The sequence below is a fragment of the Dunckerocampus dactyliophorus genome, chromosome 2 (assembly GCF_027744805.1).
Source record: "Dunckerocampus dactyliophorus isolate RoL2022-P2 chromosome 2, RoL_Ddac_1.1, whole genome shotgun sequence".
Classification (NCBI taxonomy): domain Eukaryota; kingdom Metazoa; phylum Chordata; class Actinopteri; order Syngnathiformes; family Syngnathidae; genus Dunckerocampus; species Dunckerocampus dactyliophorus.
In genome coordinates, this window is record NC_072820.1 from 41,888,249 (window position 1) to 41,911,828 (window position 23,580).

General features: G+C 39.1%; 1 protein-coding gene across 5 annotated transcripts in view; it reads left to right on the plus strand.

Moving 5' to 3' along the window:
- The window catches only part of LOC129177443 (zinc transporter ZIP11-like), a 97,484-nt gene that overhangs the window by 12,110 nt on the left and 61,794 nt on the right, over positions 1-23,580 (plus strand). For 4 of the 5 annotated variants that reach the window (XM_054768581.1, XM_054768580.1, XM_054768579.1 and 1 more), the window contains exon 4: positions 8,012-8,170. The exons of the other annotated variant lie outside the window; for it this stretch is intronic. In XM_054768581.1, coding sequence (XP_054624556.1) covers positions 8,012-8,170 — 159 coding nt within the window. The remainder of the gene's footprint in view (positions 1-8,011; positions 8,171-23,580) is intronic. 5 annotated transcript variants of the gene reach the window in all.

Sequence of the window (23,580 nt, forward strand, 5' to 3'; positions counted from 1 at the left end):
ATAATCATTAATCATTGATCAACATTATCATTAATTAATAGTGAGTGCCTATACATTGTATAATTTAAAAGCTTTTAATAAGTGTGTGAGGCATATTTAGGGCTTTAACCTGGATTGTGCATTAAGTAGGGTGTCTTGTGTCACAAAATCTCACAAGATTCAAACGTGAAGATTTCACATCCAGAAAAAAAACTGTCTCACGATAATAAATCATTTCATTAATCACAAGATAAATGAAAATTAATTTGATCATTTTGCCAGCCTCCATATATTGTCATGTGTATGCGTGTCTGTTTCCATCGTCTTGCGCCTCCAAACAGGCAGGAGGAGAGTTCACTCTGTGCATTGGTTCAGCACGTAGCCACTTCATAGAACAACGGTGCTCCATAAAACAACGGCATTTGAACAGAATGAGACGTCTCGCTAGTCATACAGTGGCTTTGTCTCTGTGGGGGTAGGCGGAGCCGCTAGCTCACACACACAGAGACACACTCACACACACACAGAGTGCAGCAAGTAAGCCTCGCGGGGAGCAATGCCAGGTAAGGTAGACAAATTAAGAGGAAAAAAGATGATTGCAAAGCAAAATGTCAGCTCCCGGTGTGGGAATATTCCTGCTTCAAACCGAATGAGCAAGGTGAGCCCATCATCACGAATGGACTGACGGACCTCAAACTTATCCACCAGACCCAGTTTTTCCATCTGGGAGATAACTACACATTGAGCTGCAGAGCCTTTGACCTCTCGATAACCTTTTTGGTCTGTTCCTTTTAGCAATACAGGTGTGCTTTGTTGTGGCTGAATAAAGCCTACTTTCCACATTTTTGGTAAGATGCTTTCCCCAATCTTTTTTGTTCATGACTTACTTATTCTTCAACAAACTTCCATGTTATAATTACACAGAGGGAAACTCACAATGCAGTTGTTGCAACTTTCTCCAGAAATTTAATCACAACAAACACCTCAAAAAACAGTGCAACTTCCATCTCAGTATGAGCAATAGACAATAATTAATTGATACTCAGAGTATTGATAATAATCTGGTCATGTTGCCTCCTAAGGAGTTATACAGCCAGGATGCTGCAATAAGGGGATGATAGGTAGAGGATGGGAAAAGCGGGAGGAGGGTACTAGAGGGATCCTGACATCTCAAAAAAGGACCGCAACATTCTGGGGGGACTTTTAAATTGCTGTCAATGTTCAAAAGGGTGCTCTGCACTTGAGTTTAATATGCAAAGATAGCATATTTTGTTAGCTTTGTTGAAATCCCGTGCTTTTTGGGTTTAAGGTTACAAAGAACACCTAAGTCAAATTCACAAGCTGATTTTGACTGAATTGTCACTCTTAACACAACCCAGTTACAATACAGTCCCATTGTTCTTTAAAATACTTAAATAATATATAAATAATAATAGTTCTGCAATGAGCAGTTAAAAGTTATCCATTTCAAGGCTTGCAACTTTTTAATCAAGTCTAACAAGCAGGATCAGACTGTGGAAAATTACATTTTATACGAAAAGGAATCTAATATTGTGTTGATCATATTAAAAAGTGTAAAGTAAAACAGAATAAACTCTACAGAATTAAGTGTTCACGATCACAACATTGAGCAAAAGAATCACAATTACATTATTTCCCCATGTTCAGCCCCACTATAAAACAGCCAAGCTGATTAATAGCAAGGGTGTTTCCTACATTGAACTTAGCAGACAAACTGACAGAAATGGAGAGCCAATTAACGTTTGGTTCAGGTGTAAAAATAACATTTTGGCATTTGCCTTGGAGAAGGCCAGAGGAGTGCCTTGTCTGGCTTTGTTGATTAATGATTTCGGAGTGCAGCAGTGTCCCTGCAGCAGATTCTGTGGGGCTTTTACGTATCCAAAGTAAACATTTGTAGTTACAGACCTAACAGGACAGAATAAACTCCTCATGGGAAACACAATGAAACATTCATCTTCTCTGATATTTTTAGACAGGCAGGGAACAAAGGTCTTTTCCAAGAGAAACTCAAATATCATTTCAGAGGATGAGAAAAACAACCAGTTCATCAAAAATGTTGTTGAATCCATCAATTAAATAGTTAGTTGTGCTTCCAAGGCTTTTATAGACAGTGGCTGTTGGCACCCTGGTTACCAATCCAAATACAGTATTTTAAAAGCATTCAAGACAAACCTGATGGATTTACTGACTAATTTCATCAGGGTTTTCCAGTAACTACATTTTCCTTAGGCTGATGCCAACAGACAAATCCTCCTAAGTGATCCTATGCAAGGTTAAATACCCTAAAGTGTGCTGGATGGAAGCATTCCCTCTTTAAGAGCTAATTGGACCAGTCAATGCTCATCTCAAGACACGTGTTATTTACTTTCATTCCTAAAACAACAATGTTTTAGTGGTTTAAATATATTCTTCATTAACTCATTCAGTCCAAGCCATTTTTCAAAGACAACCCGTTCAGTACAGGCCATTTTAGATGATTTTGAATGATTTTTCAAGGCACTCAGAATATTGTGTTCTATGGCTTAGGCTCTCGTCTCTCATCAGAAAAAAAGTTTGTTTCTACTTTTTTCCTTTCTTTAGTAATTAGCAGTAGAACATAGGTAAGTTTCAGGAAAATATCAGTTCCCAACAAGAAAAGGGAGGAAAAACTGTTTTTTGTGAAAAGATACGTTTCATGCATAACTTTCACTTTGACACAAATTTGTTGTTTTACATCAAAATAACAATTTATTTACAACTATAACACCAAGAACTATTTACAATTTTAACATTTGGACCTAAACTGTATGTGTGCGTGCGCGTGTGTGTGCATGCGTAAAAATTTCTCTACAATGCGTAACCTTCTGCACGCTACACTCCTCCATGCTCTCCCACTTCCACCTTGCCCTGGTCTATGTTAATACATACAAATGATCAATGCCGACCTCTTATCAAATGCACTTCTGCCACCTTTTGGCCGTTTTTATGGCTTAAAACTGCTTTAACAGTGACATCTCTTTGTGTGCAGTTGTGTCATCACCTCTTTTGCAAAAAAACAAAACAAAACGTAAAAGACGTATAAAAACACGTCTTTGGGATCGGCCGTTTGGGTTTATAAAAATGTCTTTGGTATTTAATGAGTTAAGATCTGACCTCTCAGATTGACCTGACTCAGGTGGTCGAATACATTTTTTAAGCACTGTATATGATAATTCCCTATAATTCCCTAACTAATTTAGTTAACAAATTGTTTAGCCTATGAAAAGATGCAAACATGAATTAACTAAAGACATATTAGTTACAATGTATCAGTATACTTTTTTTTACTATAATATCTATTGGCAGCACAATATTCCATTTGAGACAACCATTTAACAATAGCTTATCACAGTCGTGTTTACTAGAGGTGGGACGGTACACTAAAATGTAATTTCGGTTCAGTTCAGTTCTTTAAGTGCTCGGTTCGGTTAATTTTCGGTACAAAAAAGGCAGAAAAAAATAAATTTAAAATGCTTTTATTTAAAAAAAATGCAAACGCAATTTTTTAAAAATAAATAAAAGCGACTCATTTGGGTGATATTTCAAAGAAATTAGTTTTGAGTTTTTTAAAATAGAAAAATAATAATAAACTGTTATTGTTGTAACAGGGCCGCACGCATGGTTAGCATGTTGGCCAACACAGTAACAGCCTGGAGATCGGGAAGAGCTGGGTTCGATTCTCCCCTGGGCATTTCTATGTGGAGTTTGCATGTTCTCCCCGTGTGTGCGTGGGTTTTCTCCCGGTACTCCGGTTTCCTCCCATATCCAAAAACATGCATTTCAGGTTAATTGGTGACTCTAAATTGTCCATAGGTATGAATGTGAGTGTGAATGATTGTTTGTCTATATGTGCCCTGCGATTGGCTGGCGACCAGTCCAGGTTGTACCCTGCATGCCCCCGCGACCCTAAAGAGGAGAAGCGGTATATAGAAAATGAATGGATGTCGTTGTAACATTGTGGCGAAATGTAGTGGACACGTGCTCTGTGTTGCACGTGAAGTCCAACCATCTGTTGTAAGTGAAATAGTGGACACGTGATAGCTCGTTGACGACATCACTTTTAGCTTTTTCATAAAGAGATGGTATAACATTCTGACTAAAGTGAGGACGTGATGGTATTTCGTAGCGAGGTTCAACAACTTTAATCATATACAGTCATGGAAAAAAATGATTAGACCACCCTTGTTTCTTCAGTTTATTGATCCATTTTAATGCCTGGTACAACTAAAGGTACGTTTGTTTGGACAAATATAATGATGATAACAAATATAGCTCATAAGAGTTGAATTTAAGAGCTGATATCTAGCAACTTCCATGGTTTTTTGATAATAACCAAATGGCAAAGTTCTGACATGAATAGCTATAGCATTGTACTGCCAAAAAATTTAACTCTTATGAGCTATTTTTGTTGTCATTGTTATATTTGTCCAAACAAAGGTACCTTTAGTTGTATCAGGCATTAAAATGAACAAGAAACTGAAGAAATAAGGGTGGTCTAATCATACTTTCCATGACTGTACTTAAAGCCAGCGGTCTCAACAGCTGAATATGGACGTAAGCTCGTGGCTCTAAAAACTCCAATCCCATGTGTTACTGCTTTGGCCCGGTCAGAGTTGCTTGCTAGAGGTTGTTTATATGCTGAAGTTATCGGTGTTCGCACTAAGCTGCTTTTCTTTCTTGTAGATGTAACATTCATTGCAGGATGATGTCGTTTTAAGTGTGCTAACATGTAAGAGCATACCCGATATCTGTGGAACAATGTCGACACACAAGTTTGGATTTATCCACTTGCCTTTGTCCATCCGTAATTTTAACAGGGAAGCCAAAGTGTTCCCAAACAGGAGACCGTAGTGAGATTGGAGGGTCTTCCAGTTCAGGCTTCTTGCTTGTATTTGCCCTGATGCCATTTGTCACGCCTGCGAGCTACTTGTGTTCCTCCCCCTCAGTCAGTAGTGTCTGACACTCAGAGGTGTCCGTGCGGAAACTCGTCCAGGACTTTAGTTCCGTGTGAAGTGCTTAGATCATTCTAGGAATAAATTTAATTAGAAAAATAGCATAAAATAAAACCAAAACGTTATGCAAGTGGACCAAACCGAACATGCAGAACTGAAACGGTTCAATACATCATTGTGAACCGTTACACCCCTAGTGCTTACAAAAAAAAATGTTTACATTCCCAGGTCCACCCTTTGTGTATTTTGTAGACCCATAATGTTTTTTAGGATGCAAAGGGTTGTGTGTTTATTATTTGAATTTTAATTATTTATACATTCAATGCACTTGGAGAAAGGAGCACAGTTAAATTTAAGACAGACCATTTTCCACTAGTAAGAATTACAATGTGCATTTTTGCATAATAGTCTGAAAGAAAACTTAATAGGCCTGAAAATGCAGTCAAATTCAAGCTATTTTCATTGGTGTAGAATACCCCATGTGTTGTTGCTCTTGGCATCTAAACATGCGACTTCACCCCAAAATATATCTAAAAAAATGAATATACAGTATTCTAGACACACACTCATATCACAGATTTGTATTTGCACATTTATTCATTGAGATATTTTCCAAGAACATATAAACAGCTACTCTTCTGCTCTCTGGCTTGTTGCTAATTAACATTTAGATAGCTTACTGCTTTGGCATAAAAGCAAATGACACTCTTGAGAGCGCTGGTCTGCTTTGCATCAACAGTTTGCCTCTATATTTTGCCCATATTTATATACAGTTCTGGTCATAACTTTAATGATTTACTGTATTTGAACTCTTTTTTTCTAGGCTGGCATGATTATATAATATACACCTTCAATTATTGAAAAAAAAAAAAGTTAGAATTTTTATTTTTAGCCATCAACAACCTTCTGTCATAATTCTAGCTGGATATTTGAGCACTCTTCTTGGCAGTTAATTCAAAATGGTTGGTTTCCTGGCACTGACCAGGCTTTTAAGTGTTATCCACAAATTTTATAAGGTTCCTACGGGGTTGCGATCAGGGCTTTTGGAAGGCCATTCCAGAAGCTTGATGTTAGCCCACTTCATCCATCCCACAACCAGCTTTGATGTGTTTGCAATCATTTTCCCAGTGGACATCCAATTGTGTCTGAAGTTTCAGCTGTCTAGATGATGTTTTGAGGTGAAGAAAAATTCATTCAAAGTAAGAACAACACATTCCACAAGAACCGGCGCTTATCCCTGTGGTTGTCTTGCACACTGGGGGTGCCTAGTTAGCGCTGTCCATTTAATTTGTAGAAGATCATTTCATATGTTCAAGAATACCATCTTTATCCTTCGTGATGGTCGCGGCGTTTCAGCAGCTTGTAACGGTCACGCAGCCAATGTCTATATCTCCATTGGAACGTCTTATTCCACTTCGCTTTCACTTTCCTTTTCTTTTACACACTGCCCCCAGAAGAGCCTGCCTTATACTTGGGAGACATAATGAAGTGTATCTTAGAATAGTCGACTACAGTATTCAGCTATTCGTTCCGGAGGAGTCTGATTTGACTATCAATCTTGCAGTCGAATCAAATGAAAATGTCATGTGATCTAAATTGTACCGTTTTGAATAAAACTGCTGCTGCGCATACATTTTTACTTGGAATATATTTGTTTTTGTTATACTGTAAATAGCCTGTTTTCATACACATTCAGCCTAATTTTTGTTAATAAAGAGATGAAAATGATGTTTTAAAAGAAGACCTATAGTTGATGGCGATGACATAATTCTCTACCTGTCTCATCTGTCTTATGTGGACAACAAGGCTGTTTGTGCCCATCGAAGTAACTTGCAATGACGTACAATTCTTTGAACTGATGATCTTGGAATTGGAATAGGACTTTCCCAACCTGTATGAATTCTTAGAACTTCAGTGGTTTCTGTTGAATTTTGTATTATCGTTCCACCCTGGAAAAAGAACAGTTCACATACCGGTAAGTCATTAAGGGCCCAAGACTGATAAGACATTTAAGCCCATGATGAGTGATGTAAACTTCAAACTGGAACTCTATTTTCACTGCCTTGCCAAAAAAAGTCACTAAATCAAAGTCAGAAGATCAGGGTTTTGCAGACTTCTTCACCTCAAATTGCAAACATGTTTTGTCACTGCGGCTCAAACTTCCTAAAATCCACGTACAACCAACAACACTGACAAATTCTGCATATAATTTAACAATATAAAACACACACATTAATTAGCAAGCATGAATCAAAAAGCCAATTGGCAATAAATTATGTTCTTGTTTGATGATCTCATTGCATCATTCTCACTTCTTCTGCAGCGGTATTGTTTCGCAAGGGTAAAAAAATTGTAAAAAAAAAATAATTAAATACCAGGCATAGAAAATAACTATGCTATGTACTGTAAACTATGTTCAATAGTGAACAGAAATGAAAAGAATAGTGAAAAGAAGTTGATATGTGTGTAAGTATGTGTGGGTATGTATGCATGTACTGTATATATACACACACACGCACACACATGCATAACTACTTTTTTTGGTGGACCCACCAGGGCTGTATGGTTGCCATGAGGTGCCATGTTGAACTTCTGGTGCACGTCCATTGGATTAAAACTCAAACATAGGTTTGAACTTTTTTGAGAGTGTTTAAACAACTTATTGCCTGCCTGAGGAAAAGTATAGTGTAGTATAAAGTGTATGGTGATGGGTTTTACAGGCTTAAAACATATAATAATTGGCTACTTTGCGGATTTCACTTATTGCGGGCTCTTTTGGGAAGCTATCCCCCCCGATAAACGAGGGAACACTGTATTATAAATACCTTTTCTATTTTACTTCTCCTATGATGATGGTGTGCATGAATGCAAGTGCAAAAGTTAGAACCTAAATGCTTAAATTAGGATTTTAGCTAAATGTCAGCATTTTTATTTCTTAGTGCAGATCAATATATTGAAAGACATTGCGATTATTATTAGTATTATTTGTCTGCTTGCCTTTAGTTGTATTTTACCTTGCTTTTTTGTTCTATTTCATTTAGGTAATGTTGGCTGCTTCCTATTGGTCTTTGCTGGCACCAGCAATCGACATGGCCGAGGATTCTGGGAAGTACGGCTCATTTGCCTTTCTTCCCGTGGCCATTGGATTCACACTTGGAGCAGCTTTTGTTTACTTTGCTGACGTCGCCTTGCCCTTGCTGGTAAGGATCTCATCGAATAACTGATGCATCCTCTCAATTTAGAGCTGATGAACAAAACAATATGAAAGACATTGGTATTATCATCATTTTCCACGCTAGTTCATCACTTAAAAATGTAAACTGTGGAAAAAAAAATCTGTTTGGTTTACTGGCATAATTTTTATTTACTATACACAGTGGGATTGCTATCTGAATTTAGAGCCTGAGATTTCCTCTGTAGCAGATATTCTCACACCTTGCATGATAGCATGCAGCTCACAAATGCAAACATGACTGCTGAGGTTCCCATTATCGATGGATTAAATGGTGCTTCATGTTGTGTACAAGCTTTCTTTCTCCATAACTGCTTGGGTGTCATCCAGCTTTTTGTTCTCGTCCAAAAAAGTGATCAGAGAAGATCAGTATTGTAGCGTAAGTGTAGAAGACGTCGCTGAAACATTTGTGATTAGGCATTTTACTAAATCTGAATAAACGATCAGTTAATAGAGGAATCATTTTTTTATGCACAGCCGTAGTCCTACCATCAAGGATAGTTTCTTAAGACACACAGTGATTTTTTAGGGCCCTATGATTTCCACGATTCCGGGAAACGCGGAATTGGCCAATAAAAACAGAATCTACCGTTGAACGGACACGGAATCTCGCAGAAATTGAAATTGAATGAAATGCTGTCATCGTGAGGAGAAGGACTGTTTGTGTGGGGAAGTACAGTGGTGTGAAAAAGTGTTTGTCCCTTTCCTGATTTCTTATTTGCATGTTTGTCACACTTTAAATGTTTCAGATCGTCAAACAAATTGAAATATTAGTCAATGACAACACAACTGAACACAAAGCACTGTTTTTAAATGAAACTTTTTATTATTAATGGAGAAAAAAATCCAAACCTCAATGGCCATGTGTGAAAAAGTGATTGCCTCCTAAACCTAATAACTGGTTGGGCCACCCTTAGCGTGCAATGTTAGCTGGCAAATGCTAACTTGTTTTCTATTTTTAGAACGCACAGAAAAGGGAAAGAATGTGTTCGTGTTTGACATAAGGATTGTGGATGATGGGCAAAATTCAAAAAATTAAATTGCAATTTTCCTTTAAAGGGGAATCATTTGTCCAAGTAGTCAGGATTACAATGACTACTCATGATGCACTCCCCAGATATCATTTTAATAAAACCAATTAATTGGCAATACGTAATATATGTGCAAGTGCAAAAATGAAGTTGAAACTGGGCCCAGAGGATCTGTAACCCTCGGTTAACTTTGCAAGATTCTTTATTCTTTCAATCATATTTTTTACATGTAGCCTTTCAACAAGTGACCTATTCTCTTCCGAGTTATAACTCTTTCTTCTGATAAACAGAATTACCATTAGTTTTCTTTCTGGAACAAAAATACGGTACTTGACTTGTTATTGATGTGTAGCATGGCGGGTCTCTAGCGTTAGAGATGCCATCAGTGTTGGACTGCTCAAGTATGTTCTTCTTTTCCTGTCTCAAGATGTCTGTGCGTTAGCTTGGCTGCGTCTAATCCATGGAGCTGTTTTGATAAGTGCTAGACTCCGAAGCATTCGCTCCCCTGAGGATTTGTCCTTTGTGCTTTTTTTCTTGTAAGTCAGTTGAGTGTCGTGGAAGCGGGGTCACTGCAGACATCTTTCATTACTGAGTGGCCAGGAACATGTGACTTTGACGTTATAAGAACCTGAGGTGAACCTGAGGTTATCTGCCTGAGGTGGAATAAAGTTACGGATGTAATGCTTAGGTTGAACCATTTTGACCTGCTAACTTTTCAAGGATAACTGCACTTTTTGGGGGCTTTTGGCCATCATCCACAATCCTTATGTGAGACATGAATACGTCTGTCTTTTTTCTGGGCTTTCTAAATATATAAAAAGAGCTAAAAAAGACCCAACTAAGAATGCACGTAAATGGAAACACTTATTCTGCCTATAAAGCCTTCTGAAAAAATGTACATATAATATGACATGCATATTAACCAAGCTACAGTGACATTGTTATGATTATTATTATGATTATTAACATTGTTATCATGATCTAACTACTTTACTGGCACATTGACACTTTGCCACAACACACTGGCTAGCTACTAGCCAGCTAGCGACTACCTTCACCACACACTCGCCCGGAGCGCGTCAGAGCCGCATTCACAATGCCTCAGGCCACTACCAAAAGGTAGCGCTACATATTGGAGCTGCCGCTACTGCTGCTGTGTTTTTTGTTTTGGAGTTTGGAAAGGTTAATGGTAGGTGTTGGCGTTCGTTCCTATGTTGCTATGTGAAATCAATGTGCCCAGGAAGGAAGCTCCCGTAATGCTTGAAAGGACCAAAATACATCAAAATACTGTAAGTATTACATGTTACCATGAATGTACCAGTTACTACATGGTTACATCATGTATATAAAGCAATAAAACGTTGTTGGAGGTTTTTGGAGGTGTTTTAGTAGAGGTCTTTGTAGGCGGCATACATGCGTCCCATTACGTGCAGTTTCTTTTTATCTGTTTTTATATATTGAGAACACACAGAAAAGAGAAAGGCGTGTATTCATGTCTCACATAAGGATTGTGGATGATGGGCAAAATTCACCCAAAATGTGCAGTTTTCCTTTAAACCAGCCTTTTACAAAAAATGTGAAAGGGAAAGAAATGTAACATAGTGACAGTGGTCAAAGTAGCAAAAAACAGCTGTTGCCTTGAGCTTCTGTGGTCACGCTAGGACAGCAGCAATGACACGAATTGCATATGAAGGAGCGTCTGACACATCACTGTCATGCACTCTTATACAAGATGATGCGCACATTCGCATACACGGAGCACACTGTTTGCTAAGGCCATTGGCGAGTAAAGGGCTGTAATACAAAATCCCATATTCAAAATACATGACTAGTACTTTTGCTCTTGTTCTTGCTATAAAGCTGCAAGAGTCTGTTTCTTATATACCACAAATGGGCTTGGACATGGAACATGTTAATGCTTAAACTGTGAACTGACTCTTCACTTTGAAACACATACCAGCGCTCATGTTTGGTACGTGACTCTTCACTTACAAACCGTATATGTAGATGTATGTCCATCTTATGCCGCAATAAGTTCACTTTTCTCTCCATGGCTTGCCACCCTATGATGGCATTTTCTTCCTGGCCATTGCACCGAAATAGCTTTCGGCAGTGTCACCAATGACCTCCTGATGGCATCAGATACCGGTTCCCCATTCGTACTCATCCTCCTGGACCTTAACAGCTGCCTTCAACCATAACATCCTTCTTCACCATCTGAAATACACCAATGGACCGTCTGGCACCGTACAAAGCTGCTTCACCTCATATTTCACCGACAGGACTGAGCACATCGCCCTAGGCAATCAAGGTCACACACCCACAGTGTCACCCGTGGTGTCCCTCAGGGCTCAGTGCTGGGCGCCATCCTCTTCACTATCTATCTGTTCCCCCTCGGCAATCTCATCAGCAGGCATGGGATATCCTACCTCTGCTATGCCGATGACACACAAATTTTTAAAAACAACCCCCATTTCTTCCGCTTCCCCGTCAACATCTACACTGACGACCTGTCTGCAGGAGACAGAGGCGTGGATGAAGCTCAGTTTACTTCAGCTGAACAGTTCCAAAAAGGAAGCCCTGCTAATTGGTACACCATATCAGCTTCGCTTTTCCTTCATTACCAATATCACCTTTTCTGGCCACAATATCCCTTTTTCCACAACCGTGACCAACTTGGGTGTTAAAATGGATCCTCAACTCACTGACACCCACATCAAATATCTCAGTCAGGCCTCCTTCTAGCACCTCAGGAACATCGCCAAACTTCATCCACTACTCACCCTGGCAGATGCAGAGAAGCTCGTCCACACCTTTGTCTCCTCCAGGCTGGGCTACTGCAATGCACTTCTCATCGGGATCCCTGGCAAGAGCATGCAGAGACATCCAGAACAGCACTGCCAGGATCCTGATGAGGATTAGCAAATATGATTGCATCACCCCCATTCTGAAATCTCTTCCTTGGCTTCCAGATCCACTTAGAATAAAATACACGGTCTCCCTCCTCACTCATCAGTGCATTCACGACATGCCCCACAATACCTTAAGGAACTCCTCACCCCCCAGACTTCCTTAGGCACCCTCCAGTCTACAACCAAAAACACACTTCAAGTCCCCAGAACCAAACTCTCTCCTGTGGAATGCCTTCCCTGAGGTGTTGATGGGGGACTTTCTTAAAAGAAATTAATACAAGGACTAAAAATAATCACATCAAATAAAAAACCCATGCGCGTGCGCGCTCACTTGACAATAATTCATGCATGTAATAAAGATAACTCAATTAATTAATGCCAGTTATTGCAATACACTCCAGGCTGATTACAGTGATCAGCCGTGACCATATTTACTCTATCAAACATGGTGGAAATTACCATGACAACAGCTAATCAGAGTCGACCTTTTCCTGCCCCACTTCTGTTTGTAAGTTGCCAGAGAACTGAACAGACCGACCGAACGTGCAGCTGAACGCGGAGCTGAGGGCAGAGAAATAGATGTCAGGCGTGACTTGTGCTTGTCCTCCGGTGATGAGGCTATTGTTGAGAAGAAAGGGTTGTGTGGCGCTTGTTTGTGTATCTCCAAAGTGATGTGGAGCAAATCAAACTGATGTGCAAGGTACGTCGATGGTTGGTGCCCCCAAAAACCAGTCACATAACAAATCTGTTTAATCCCTTGAAATGGAAAGTGTGAAAATGCAAGCAGGGCCTGCACAGCCTGCCACGACTACCAACACACTCACAGCAGCAGTTCGGCCTCTACTAGCGGTGCAGCAATCAATAGTCACATCTTTTGTGGCCATTGTGCCTTGCGAGCAACATTCCAAGAGGAGAAAAACGGTTACACGCACAATTGCTTTTTGCCTTGACAAAGACATTGGTCATTGGTCAGTAACTTAACGCTTAAAGAGCTCTTTTCCCAAATGCTACAAATCCATCTTTGATTATTCTGAGAAGAATACCCAGAGCTTTAAATTTCATAACCATTAATTGTATTCCATGAAAACAATGCACTGGCTCAGTCTGAACATATTCAATAATAGACAAATTCCTCAACAGCATTGTTCCTTACATGTAGGCTTGGGCATTGTTTGAGTTTGAACGGTTTCGATTCGGTTCCTAAGGATCCTCGATTCTGATGCTTTTAAGAGGCAGGGTCATAAAGGTTTGCATGGTTTAAATGAGGGCAATAACCAGAGATGTTTTTGGATGAAATGTCTGAACTTCATGAATTGTTCAATGATATGAACCTTTTGTCATTTTGACTATGAATTTCTTAAAGGGCTATTTGAACCAGTATATAAATATCAAGCCATTCATCTTGGATATAAGTGTTATGAAGTTTCTATCTACAGGATTATGCTTTCACAAAAAATGTTTACTTTGGAAAAGTAGTATACTCTACAAGTAAACAGGATGTAGCCCAAGGCATTCTTATTTTGAATGCCGGGAATGTGTTGTGTAGGTTGAAAAGGTCTCTTGGCTTTTGCTAATAGAGACGGACTGTGCACATAAACTTGCCTAGCCGCAGCTGTTGCTCTCGTCATTTATATACAACAAATTTCCACAACATCAGAAAACATCCTGAAACCTTTGGTTACATTGGCATGATACAGACGTCATTTATTGTTTGACTTCCCTGCGGGGCACTGTGCTATTATCATGAATCCAGAGGGGTTTAATCATGTTGGTTGTGCACCCTCCTTTGCATGATATCATTGTGCCGACCGCTCTTTTATATGAAGTTAAGCCAAACTTTTTAACCACTTCTTATTCATTGGTGCTCGCTGGCTTCTTTTTTTGTTGGTGTTTGCGGCCATTTTTTCCCGGTTGACAAAGTGGGTATCGAATCTAGGAATCCAAATGAAAACATTTGAACAATGCCGGAAGAATCGCAGTGTTAGTCTTGGTTCCCATCCATGCTCGAGACTTGATGCCCAACCCAACTTACTGTATATGTCAATTATTCTATATTTTTTCCAAAAAGTTTTGTCCTTGTCAAACTGGTTTGACAAGGACCAGGTGTCAGTTTATCTGCAAGGGTTCTCTTCCTCAGAACTGTTTTAAAAGGCGAAATGTCTGTCAAATTCTCAGTCATCCAGATCATGAAGCAATTGGAATCTTTTTGTCTGTTAAAGGAGTTTCACCTTTAATCCAAAAGGCTTTTTCAGTCTCCCTCTCTCTTATGTCTGTGGGGGGTGTTGTCCTGGGGGTGGCATGGCTGGTGAATTGCAGTTGTGGTTTAAAAAGTGAAATAAAACTGCTCAAAAGCTGGTTGGTTGGTTGGTTGATTGTTTGAAACGGAGATGAAATAGTTAGCGTGGTCTGGAATGGAACTGCAGTTTTTCTTGCTGGGTCCGTACACAATAGAATGGCAAGGTCAGATTTTTTTATTTCTTCAGATAGTCACTAACATTTTCTCCTTGCTACATTACGAACCTCAGCCATGTTTGCTTTTCATTTGTCTTCATATTTCTTGCTTCTCTCGCTACATCTGCCCTTTCTTTACCTGGTTCCATGGTGACCGAAGGGGAAATGTACAGCTGCGATAATAGCTAGCATGAATTCAACTTGGGGAACACAGGGGGTCTTCAACACAAACACAAATGGTGCCATCAGTGTTTGGACAGCTGCTGGTGCCACTTTTACTGGTTCCTCGACAAACACCGACACTGAATGAAAAGAACGCTGGGAGAAGAGAAAGATAGATCATGAGGGATCACCAGAGTTGACAGAGAGAGAAGGATGGGCTGATCATGTAACAAAGGATGACAAGTGAGGAGTGTGATTAGGTGAGAGCATGATGGAGGGCCCTCCTGGCTTATTGATGATGATTATCTCGACACCTGTTGTTTCATTTCTCCTCATGATTTTATATATATATATATATATATATATACATATACTGTATATATATTTTGTTTAATACAGGAAATGGTGTTTCTTGAATTTAAATTTGTGATTGTTGTGGCCTAAAATGCCTGATTACATGGCAGCTTCTTTTTGCAATGGTTTAAGGGTTATTTTTTTCAATAACTCTGCGTCAGCTTGTGATCTTATGTATTTGTTATCAATGTTTTAATTGTTCTTCGTAAACAGTGTAAACCCCAAAAAGCGCAGGATTTCAACAAGTTGGACAAAATGTAGTTTACTTGCACAGAAATGTGTGCTCATTTTGAAAAAAATGTTTTATTAACACACAACGTAACGGCACCTAACTCAGTAGATACTATGGCAGTCACAGCACATCTTCTGAAACCGTTGTCAAAATACTGTACTGTGTTATAGAAACCACCACCAGCAAAGGCTCTCCTATTGGCCGCTCTGCTCTGTCATCCACAAGACATTGACTTTACTGACAAAGTGCTGATGGTAGACTTTTGTTTATGTTCCAATGAATTGCACGTAGTTGACCCCCACTTTTGTTGAGAGCATCGAGAAATTGGTCAGCGCAATCGATAGCTGTGATATTTGTTCGTAAATGACGGTGAGAAATTATCACACATCGACATCTATTTATTTTATTATATTATATATTTATTCTCTTATATATACATATATATATATATATATATATATATATACCCTATTTAATCACATTTTTGACAACGTGCCAAGGGCCAATGAAGAAACAGTCATGGGCCATAAATGGTCCCTGGGCCACACTTTTGACACCCGTGGGTATTCATGAAAATCACAGTGATTGGCCAACATATGTGGAAAAGATGCGGTGATTGGACCAGCAAAAGGCTGCACATAATTTGTGGGTTGAATGTAGGGCTTTTAAGCACGATATCAAAAACAAACATATCGTTCATATCGATATAGACTGGATTTGTGCTGTTCTCTTGTATCTTGACACGGAGGTCTGTCTCACTCTGCTGGGTGTGTCAGAGCTCCTTAGCGGGGCTGCTGCCCCGTCCCCCTCCGTGCTCCATGCTAGATCTGCTGACATATTTTCTCAAAAGCGACTAGCGTCAAATCTAGCTAATTTTTCTGGCGTCCTTGGGGCGTTTACTGGTATTTGGGAACATAAAAGTGAAAATAGAGCCCCCGCTGCACACTGCATAGCGGTGATCCACGTATCCTCGAGGTGCCATGCCACCGGGGTGGATCAATGTGTGATAAGTTAAACAAGTAGTCTTAACTACAAGGTGGAGGCTGGAGGTGAGTCCGGATGTAATTATTATGGTTTCTAGACTTTGAGAGACGCTAGCCAAGATAAAATATTTAATATAAATATAAATTATTTCATTTTGATAAAGGGATGGCCAATTTAAATTAAAAAAGTAAGAATCAAGTTTATTTGTAGGTCTACACGTGTGTTTTTACTCACTGTTTTGTCTCTCCTACGAGGTTCTGCTTTCTAAAAAAATAATACTGTTCCAAGTAAAGTATTTTTGTGCTGCTGCTGACATTTAAACATGTCCTCTTAAACGGGGCATTTTATTTCATTTTTATTTATGTTGTTCTTTTGTGCTGAGGATATGGGCATAGCTAAATGTTTGTTATAAAGAAGATTGATTATATTTTACTTTTTAAATATTTATTTCAAAAAGATAATGAACTATTTTTTTATCGGCTATTTTTCTTAAGATTTTAAAAATTTTAATGAAACAACTTCACACGCATATTTGACTTCGACTTTGTCTAAACTCACTTTGTGGAAAAAATATCGGGATATACTGTACATTGTATATCGATGCTCAACATAAATATATCAGGATATGAGTTTTGGGCCATATCGCCCAACCTTAGTTGAATGTAATGTAATTTCACAACACCACCAAATCCTGGCTGGTCTGAGATGTGTAAGTATGTAGTATTTGCATGTACGGTATTTTGGAATAATAATGTATTGGCTGTCACTTCAAATGTAATCACCTCGGTGTTATCTTCCCATGTTTCTGTCTTTTGCCTTTCACCTTACAAGAGCTTACCAACAATGGTGGTTGGTGGCAAAGTGGCAGCTTGGATAAATTGCGTCATGGTACACCATGTATCAACTGTTCTGGGCTTCCTGTCTATTGTATACAGGAGCCATTTGGCCAATTGTACAGAATGAGCAATGACCAGAGCACAGCAAACACATGGCATTTTCAGTGTTTGCTGTATCTGGGGTTGTCTTGTATTGGAGTGACCAAATTGAATGTTTGGTCATGGTTACCCAGGGTGAAAGTTAAGGCTGTGTAACTAAAGGACACTTCTGTAAGATGACATCATTATTTTCAACAGTGTGGTTAAGCGCTCCACACTTCTTTCAGGCTTCAAAAACAATGGGGAAGAATCTTTGTCACACCAGTGGTTTCATCTATCAGGGTACAATACTGTCAAATGCTCAAGTAAGATAAATGTCTAGAGATCCATACTTGCATTTGTAGCATGGTAATGATGACTGATTACATATTTTTTTTATCCCCAGTATATTTCATTATAGTTCATCATGCCTGGCTGGCAGTGTGTGGGCACTTTTGGCATTGCTAGGTGTGGCTAAAATGAACTGTTTAGCTCTGTTACTGTTTAGTAAGGTGCGGAAGACTGTGAACTTTTTTTTGGTAAATGGTAATACTATCATCCCTGGTTCATAGTGATTAATTGTGTCAGGATTGTGTGCTGCGGTACTGCCTTCTACTGCTTCTCTGTTGCAGCACACTCCTGAGCACCCTGATTGCTGATCATCTTCACCTGTGCCTGATTAGTTGTTCTATTTAAGCTGTGTGCTTACTCACATCCAGTGCCAGATTGTCCCTTTGCTACACCCTGTTCAGCTCCTTCCAGCTTGTCCTTGTGCATTGTGTTTTGGCTTTCTGACCCTCGCTCGGCTTCCCTGTAAGTACCTACCTGCCTGCTTGACGTCTTCAGCAGTAGCTGTATTTTTGGTACTTTCTGCTAGTTTTTTGTTAGCAGCTCTTTTCGTTACTTGTTCGTATTTTTCCCTGCTCAGCTCACCTTGCAAGCAGTGTTTTTTGTTACTATTTCCCGCGACTAGGTCCGGATGTATTTTTGTTGTACTTTGTTTCTTGTGTTGTTTTTGGTACCCTTTTGTTGTCCATTTTTGTATTAAAGACTTTTTCTGTTTCACTTATCCGACTCTGCATTTTTGGATTCCTGTCTCACGGCCTTGGCCGTTCATAACAAATTGGTTCCAGAACCGACCCGACAGCACTAAATGAATTCACGCGATACAGGTTTCAATGTTAATAAATAGAATATTTTGGTAGCTAGAGCAAAGAAAACCTGTTTATGACTTTCTAAATTAGGGTTTTTAACATTATTAGAGCCCTGTAGACATGAAATAACACCCCTATAGTCACCTTTACTACTACCTACTAGAAGTGTTCCCATGCAACTTACTCACTTCTGATCCAATACCGATATTGCAGCCTTGAATATCGGCCAATATCGATATCAATTCAATATGAGCATGAAGCATACCTACTTTTTATGCTTATTTTGTAGTGGAGAATGTTAGAAAAGGCATGAGCAAGTGATATTACTCAAACAGAGAACAATAATCAGTAATAGTAGGTATTACTTTTTTAAGGATCTGGGATAAAGGTTCACGACAATGCTGTGTCAGCCAGACATAACATAGTGATGTTTGAGGTGCTCAATTAAGCATTTAAACCTGACTCTACTCACTACTGACAGGGGCAGGTCATCTTTTCTGTTATAGCTAATGACCCTCTTAGTGTCCCGTGGCAGTTTCTCACGTTTGGCAAATGTGTCATCAGCGGTGTATGTTTTAGGAAGTGTTGCGAAAATCCTTCTTCAAATGCACCATGAGTTTGGTCATATTAAACTTCCCCGGTGCTGTGCCGCCACAAGAAACTTGTGTGTGACAAGTGTTGCACAAAGCTGCAATGTCTTTTTTGGACTTGTAACGAAAAATATGCACTTGGCCGACATCACTCCTACTCCATGCTTATAAACATTCCAATATCGGAAGTTTTAGATGCCGGCTGATATAATCCAATGCATGTTTTCTTTTGTGAGACCCCTACTACCAAGTGCTACTGTACATCAACTACTTTCAAGGGTTCTGCCCTCTCTTTTGCATGTTAAAAAACAACATGGGGCCCAGAATTCCTGGTTGCACTCCTGCTACTGGCTATATGATATGAAAAACGGAACCATAAAATCACCTTCATTTGGACCTCATTGCATAAAATCACCTTCATTTAACATATTTGACTTACTAGCAGGACTTCCAGGTATCATGCAGTGCAGATCCAAGAGAGCAAGAGACAAAGAGAGCAGTCGGCAAACCCGGTGTCTTCCACCATTGAGAGAGGCTGGGCATATAGTCCGTTGAATCGAATTATTTTTTGGGGTAATTTGCTTTAGACTTCTGACTGTCAAGCACATTAGCATTGTCCAGCGTTTTGGCTACATTAGTTTCCGTTTGACTGATGATGACTTCATGAGCCTCAAAAATTCACCGTACTCCGTCAACTGTTTGTTTCAAATGCCGTATTAAATTAAAGCTTTTTAACATGATACCCCGGCGAGATATTTTTTGTGGCATATTTTGCAGGGTACAAACGGAAGCTAGGTTCCACGGCAAACATGATTATTTTGGGTTTGGCACGCCTGAGCAGTGTGAAGTAAAGTGGACGGGGGCGATCGCTCTAGGCTGCAATAGTCCGATCCGGAGGTGATGGGCTTTTTTGATCGGCATTAAAGCATTTATTGGCATATGCCCATCACATGCTTTTTCACGGAAATCGGACGATACGGATCGGTGTCCGATAGATCGGAGTATTCCTAATTTCAAGTAGTAAAGAAAAATGCTTTACTCGCCCCTCGTAGCACCGTGCAGTCATTGCACATTGCATATTTACAATATTGGAAAGCTGTAGCTGTAGCTGTAGATCGTGGATAAACTGAGTTAGCAAGCTTGTTGCTGTGTGGAGCACGTTGTAATGATATTATTAGCAGAAAAAAAACAATACTGATTAGAACAGATATCTAATTTTTATGTCAGTATCGGCCGAGGACATCCCCAATTTCTGTGTGTGTGTGTGTACAGGACTGAAAATTCTCAAGCTATACAACAATGGTATTCACATTGTAAGCTCATATGATCTTAGTGTCTTGGTCTTCGTTCACTGTCTTTCATTTAGTAGAATATCCAAAACCTGCAATTAATGTACCTAATAAATAGACCTCTTTGTAGCTACAGTTTATTGCCTGCTATTTCTTTACTTTGAGCATCTAGCTATACTTAATCAGAAGTTATTTTTTCTTAGGACAGTGGTTGGATTGGGGTGCCTTGTGGCTGCATTGGAAGCAGTCTTGTATGAACATTGTTTGGAACATGCACCAGCTCTTTGTCGTCTCATGCTCACAGTTGAGTAGCTTTGAGCAGAATTTACCAGATTTCCTTTTGTTGCTTTGCTCCCACAACTGCTGTCAGAGAGGTCCCATCCAACTGATAGGGTTCTATTCCTTTTCTTATTCTAACAATAAATTTGACAGCTCATTTCATCCCTAGCACAAAAGGGCTTTGCTGCCTTTTATTTCATAATTTTTTTATACATGGCAAAGCAATATGGAGATCAACCTTGTGATTATTCAGTGCGCTATTGTGCCCTCAAATAACATAGAAAATATGGTTGTTGATAGGATAAAAAATGTATTCTGGTTATGATAACATCTGAACAAATAAATGCTCAACTGGACATTTTACTGTGCAGTCTGTTTTTAATCGGGATTAGACAATTTTAGGCCCATTCTTTGTCTTAAAAATGTCATGATAATGTATTTACAGTCGTCCCTCATCACTTTGCAGTTCGAGTTTTGTGGTTTCACAGTTTTTCAAAAATAAATGAATAAATCATGCTGTTTTGTGGTTGAATGCGGCCTATTACTAGTTTAAAAAAAATGCATATTGAAGCAAATTGAACAGATTTTTTGCATACATTAAGCATTTTCAAGCATAAAAATGGCTAAATGAACTAAAATACATACCTAAGGTATTCAGAAGATGCATTCGAAGACACTGTGAATGATATTTAGTATTATACACCGATCACTAGGTGTCAGTAATCTTACTGTATGTTTGGTGAGACACCTGCTTTTATTGCAGTTTGAATGATCTCACAGCAGGCACAATAATCTATAAAAACACAGACGACTGTTGCGGCCGTAACCTATGCCAAGCTAAAACTCAACTCTGAACCCCCGACTCATTTCCTGTCCGCCCGCACTCAGCTCCCCTAGGGCTGGATCCCCATTCATAGCTTATTCTCAAATTGCTTATTTATTCTTAATATGTCTACTATATTGGGTAAAGGTGACTATAAGGGCCTTATTTCTAATGTGTAATTGGTTCCATAATTTCCAACTTTGAGCCGAAATGGACATTAACCAAGTCAGTCACGTCTTCCATGAAGATAAAAGTAACCATAAATGTTAATTTAGCCCTTTCATTCATCATTTATATGCATTTAGAAATGTCTTATCCATGTAAAACTATCGTTCTAAAACTATAAAACACATTTTGTGTTTGCGTCACATTTTGGGAGTAACCTTGTGACATAGACAGGCGACGTAATGTAGTCACTTCCGTTTCTGGTTGCCATTTTGCTTAGGCAGCTAATAGGATGCGAAGAAGGAAGGATGTTTTGTCATAAAACAAATGCAGTTTATTAACAACATGACAAGATGCTTGCCATATTGTACGCTAACCGGAGAATACACGCTGACCAAAGCAAAATTGTGGGGTACATTTTGTACGTTAACTAAAAAACACAACCGAGGTTCCACTGTACGTGAATAATTGTAAAGGCAGTGTTTTTAAGAAATAGTGTATATTTAAGGGGATTAATCCCAATGTAGTGTTACAGCACGCTACAGACAAATAATGTCCCCTGTGTAGCAATTAAAAGGTTTTGTCTTTTCCCAACCTTCACCCTAACTGCCTTTGATTTCAGCAAGTCTTGCACAGGTGTAAAACATGTATATTTGCATATTTAAATAGGTCAAATTAATACAGATGGTTTCAAATGAATGAAAATGAAGGCTCAGTTAAAATGCCTGAAGGCTTCAGTCACAAATGTGCAATTAATTACTCTATATTGAAGATATTTACTCACACATGAACATCTAAATATGCACATGCGCACACACACACAACATAGCAACAGCTTGGCAACACTTTATCTGTGTTCCATCTTTGTGTTGTATTATTAGCCAGCTTTCGTTTATGTATAGTTGGATTTACTTGAGATTTACCAAAAAAAGAATTCAGACGATGTTTGGGAAAATCAATGTTCTCATTCCATAAGAATTCCTTCTCCACAATGCTATATCTCTGGAACAAAAGGCATACCATGCATTTTATTGCTTCAAAATATAGCAATTACATAACATATATCTGGTTAAAAAAAACATAGACAAGATTTCTTATTTTTTGCACGTTTGTCAAATTTAAATGTTTCAAATCAGCAAACAAATGTAAATATTAGTCAGTGACAACACGAGTGAACAAAAAATGCATTTTTTAAATGAGTTCATGAGTCCACCATAAGAAAGACACTGGGCAAAAACAGCCTGCATGGTCTTAGTTCCAAGACTAAAATCACTGCTGAACAAAAAGAACATTAAGGCTCATCTCAATTTTGCCAGAAAACACCTTAATGATCCCAAAGACCTTTGGGAAAATACTCTGTGGTCTGATGAGACAGAAGTTGAACTTTTTGGAAGGTGTGTGTCCCATTACATCTGGTGTAAAAGTAACACCGCATTTCAGAAAAAGAACATCATACCAACAGTAAAATATGGTGGTGGTAGTGTGACGGACAGAGGCTGGAAGACTTGTTGTGATAAACGGAACCATGAATTCTGCTGTCTCCCAAAAAATCCTGAAGGAGAATGTCCGGCCATCTGTTGGTGACCTCAAGCTGAAACCAACTTGGGTTCTGCAGCAGGACAATGATCCAAAACACACCAGCAAGTCCACCTCTGAATGGCTGAAGAAAAACAAAATGAAGACTTTGGAGTGGCCTAGTCAAAGTCCTGACCTGAATCCTATTGAGATGCTGTGGCATGACCTTAAAAAGGCGCTTCATGCTGGAAAACCCTCCAATGTGGCTGAATTACAACAATTCAGCAAAGATGAGTGAGCCAAAATTCCTCCACAGCGCTGTAAGAGACTCATTGCAAGTTATTGCAAATACTTGATTGCACAGCCAGTTATTAGGTTTAGGGGGCAAGCACTTTTTCATGCAGGCCCAAGTAGGGATGGATTTTTTTTTCTCTCGTCATCATACAAAGTTTCATTTAAAAACTGCATTTTGTGTTGTCATTGACTAATATTTCAATTTGTTTGATGATCTGAAACATTCAAG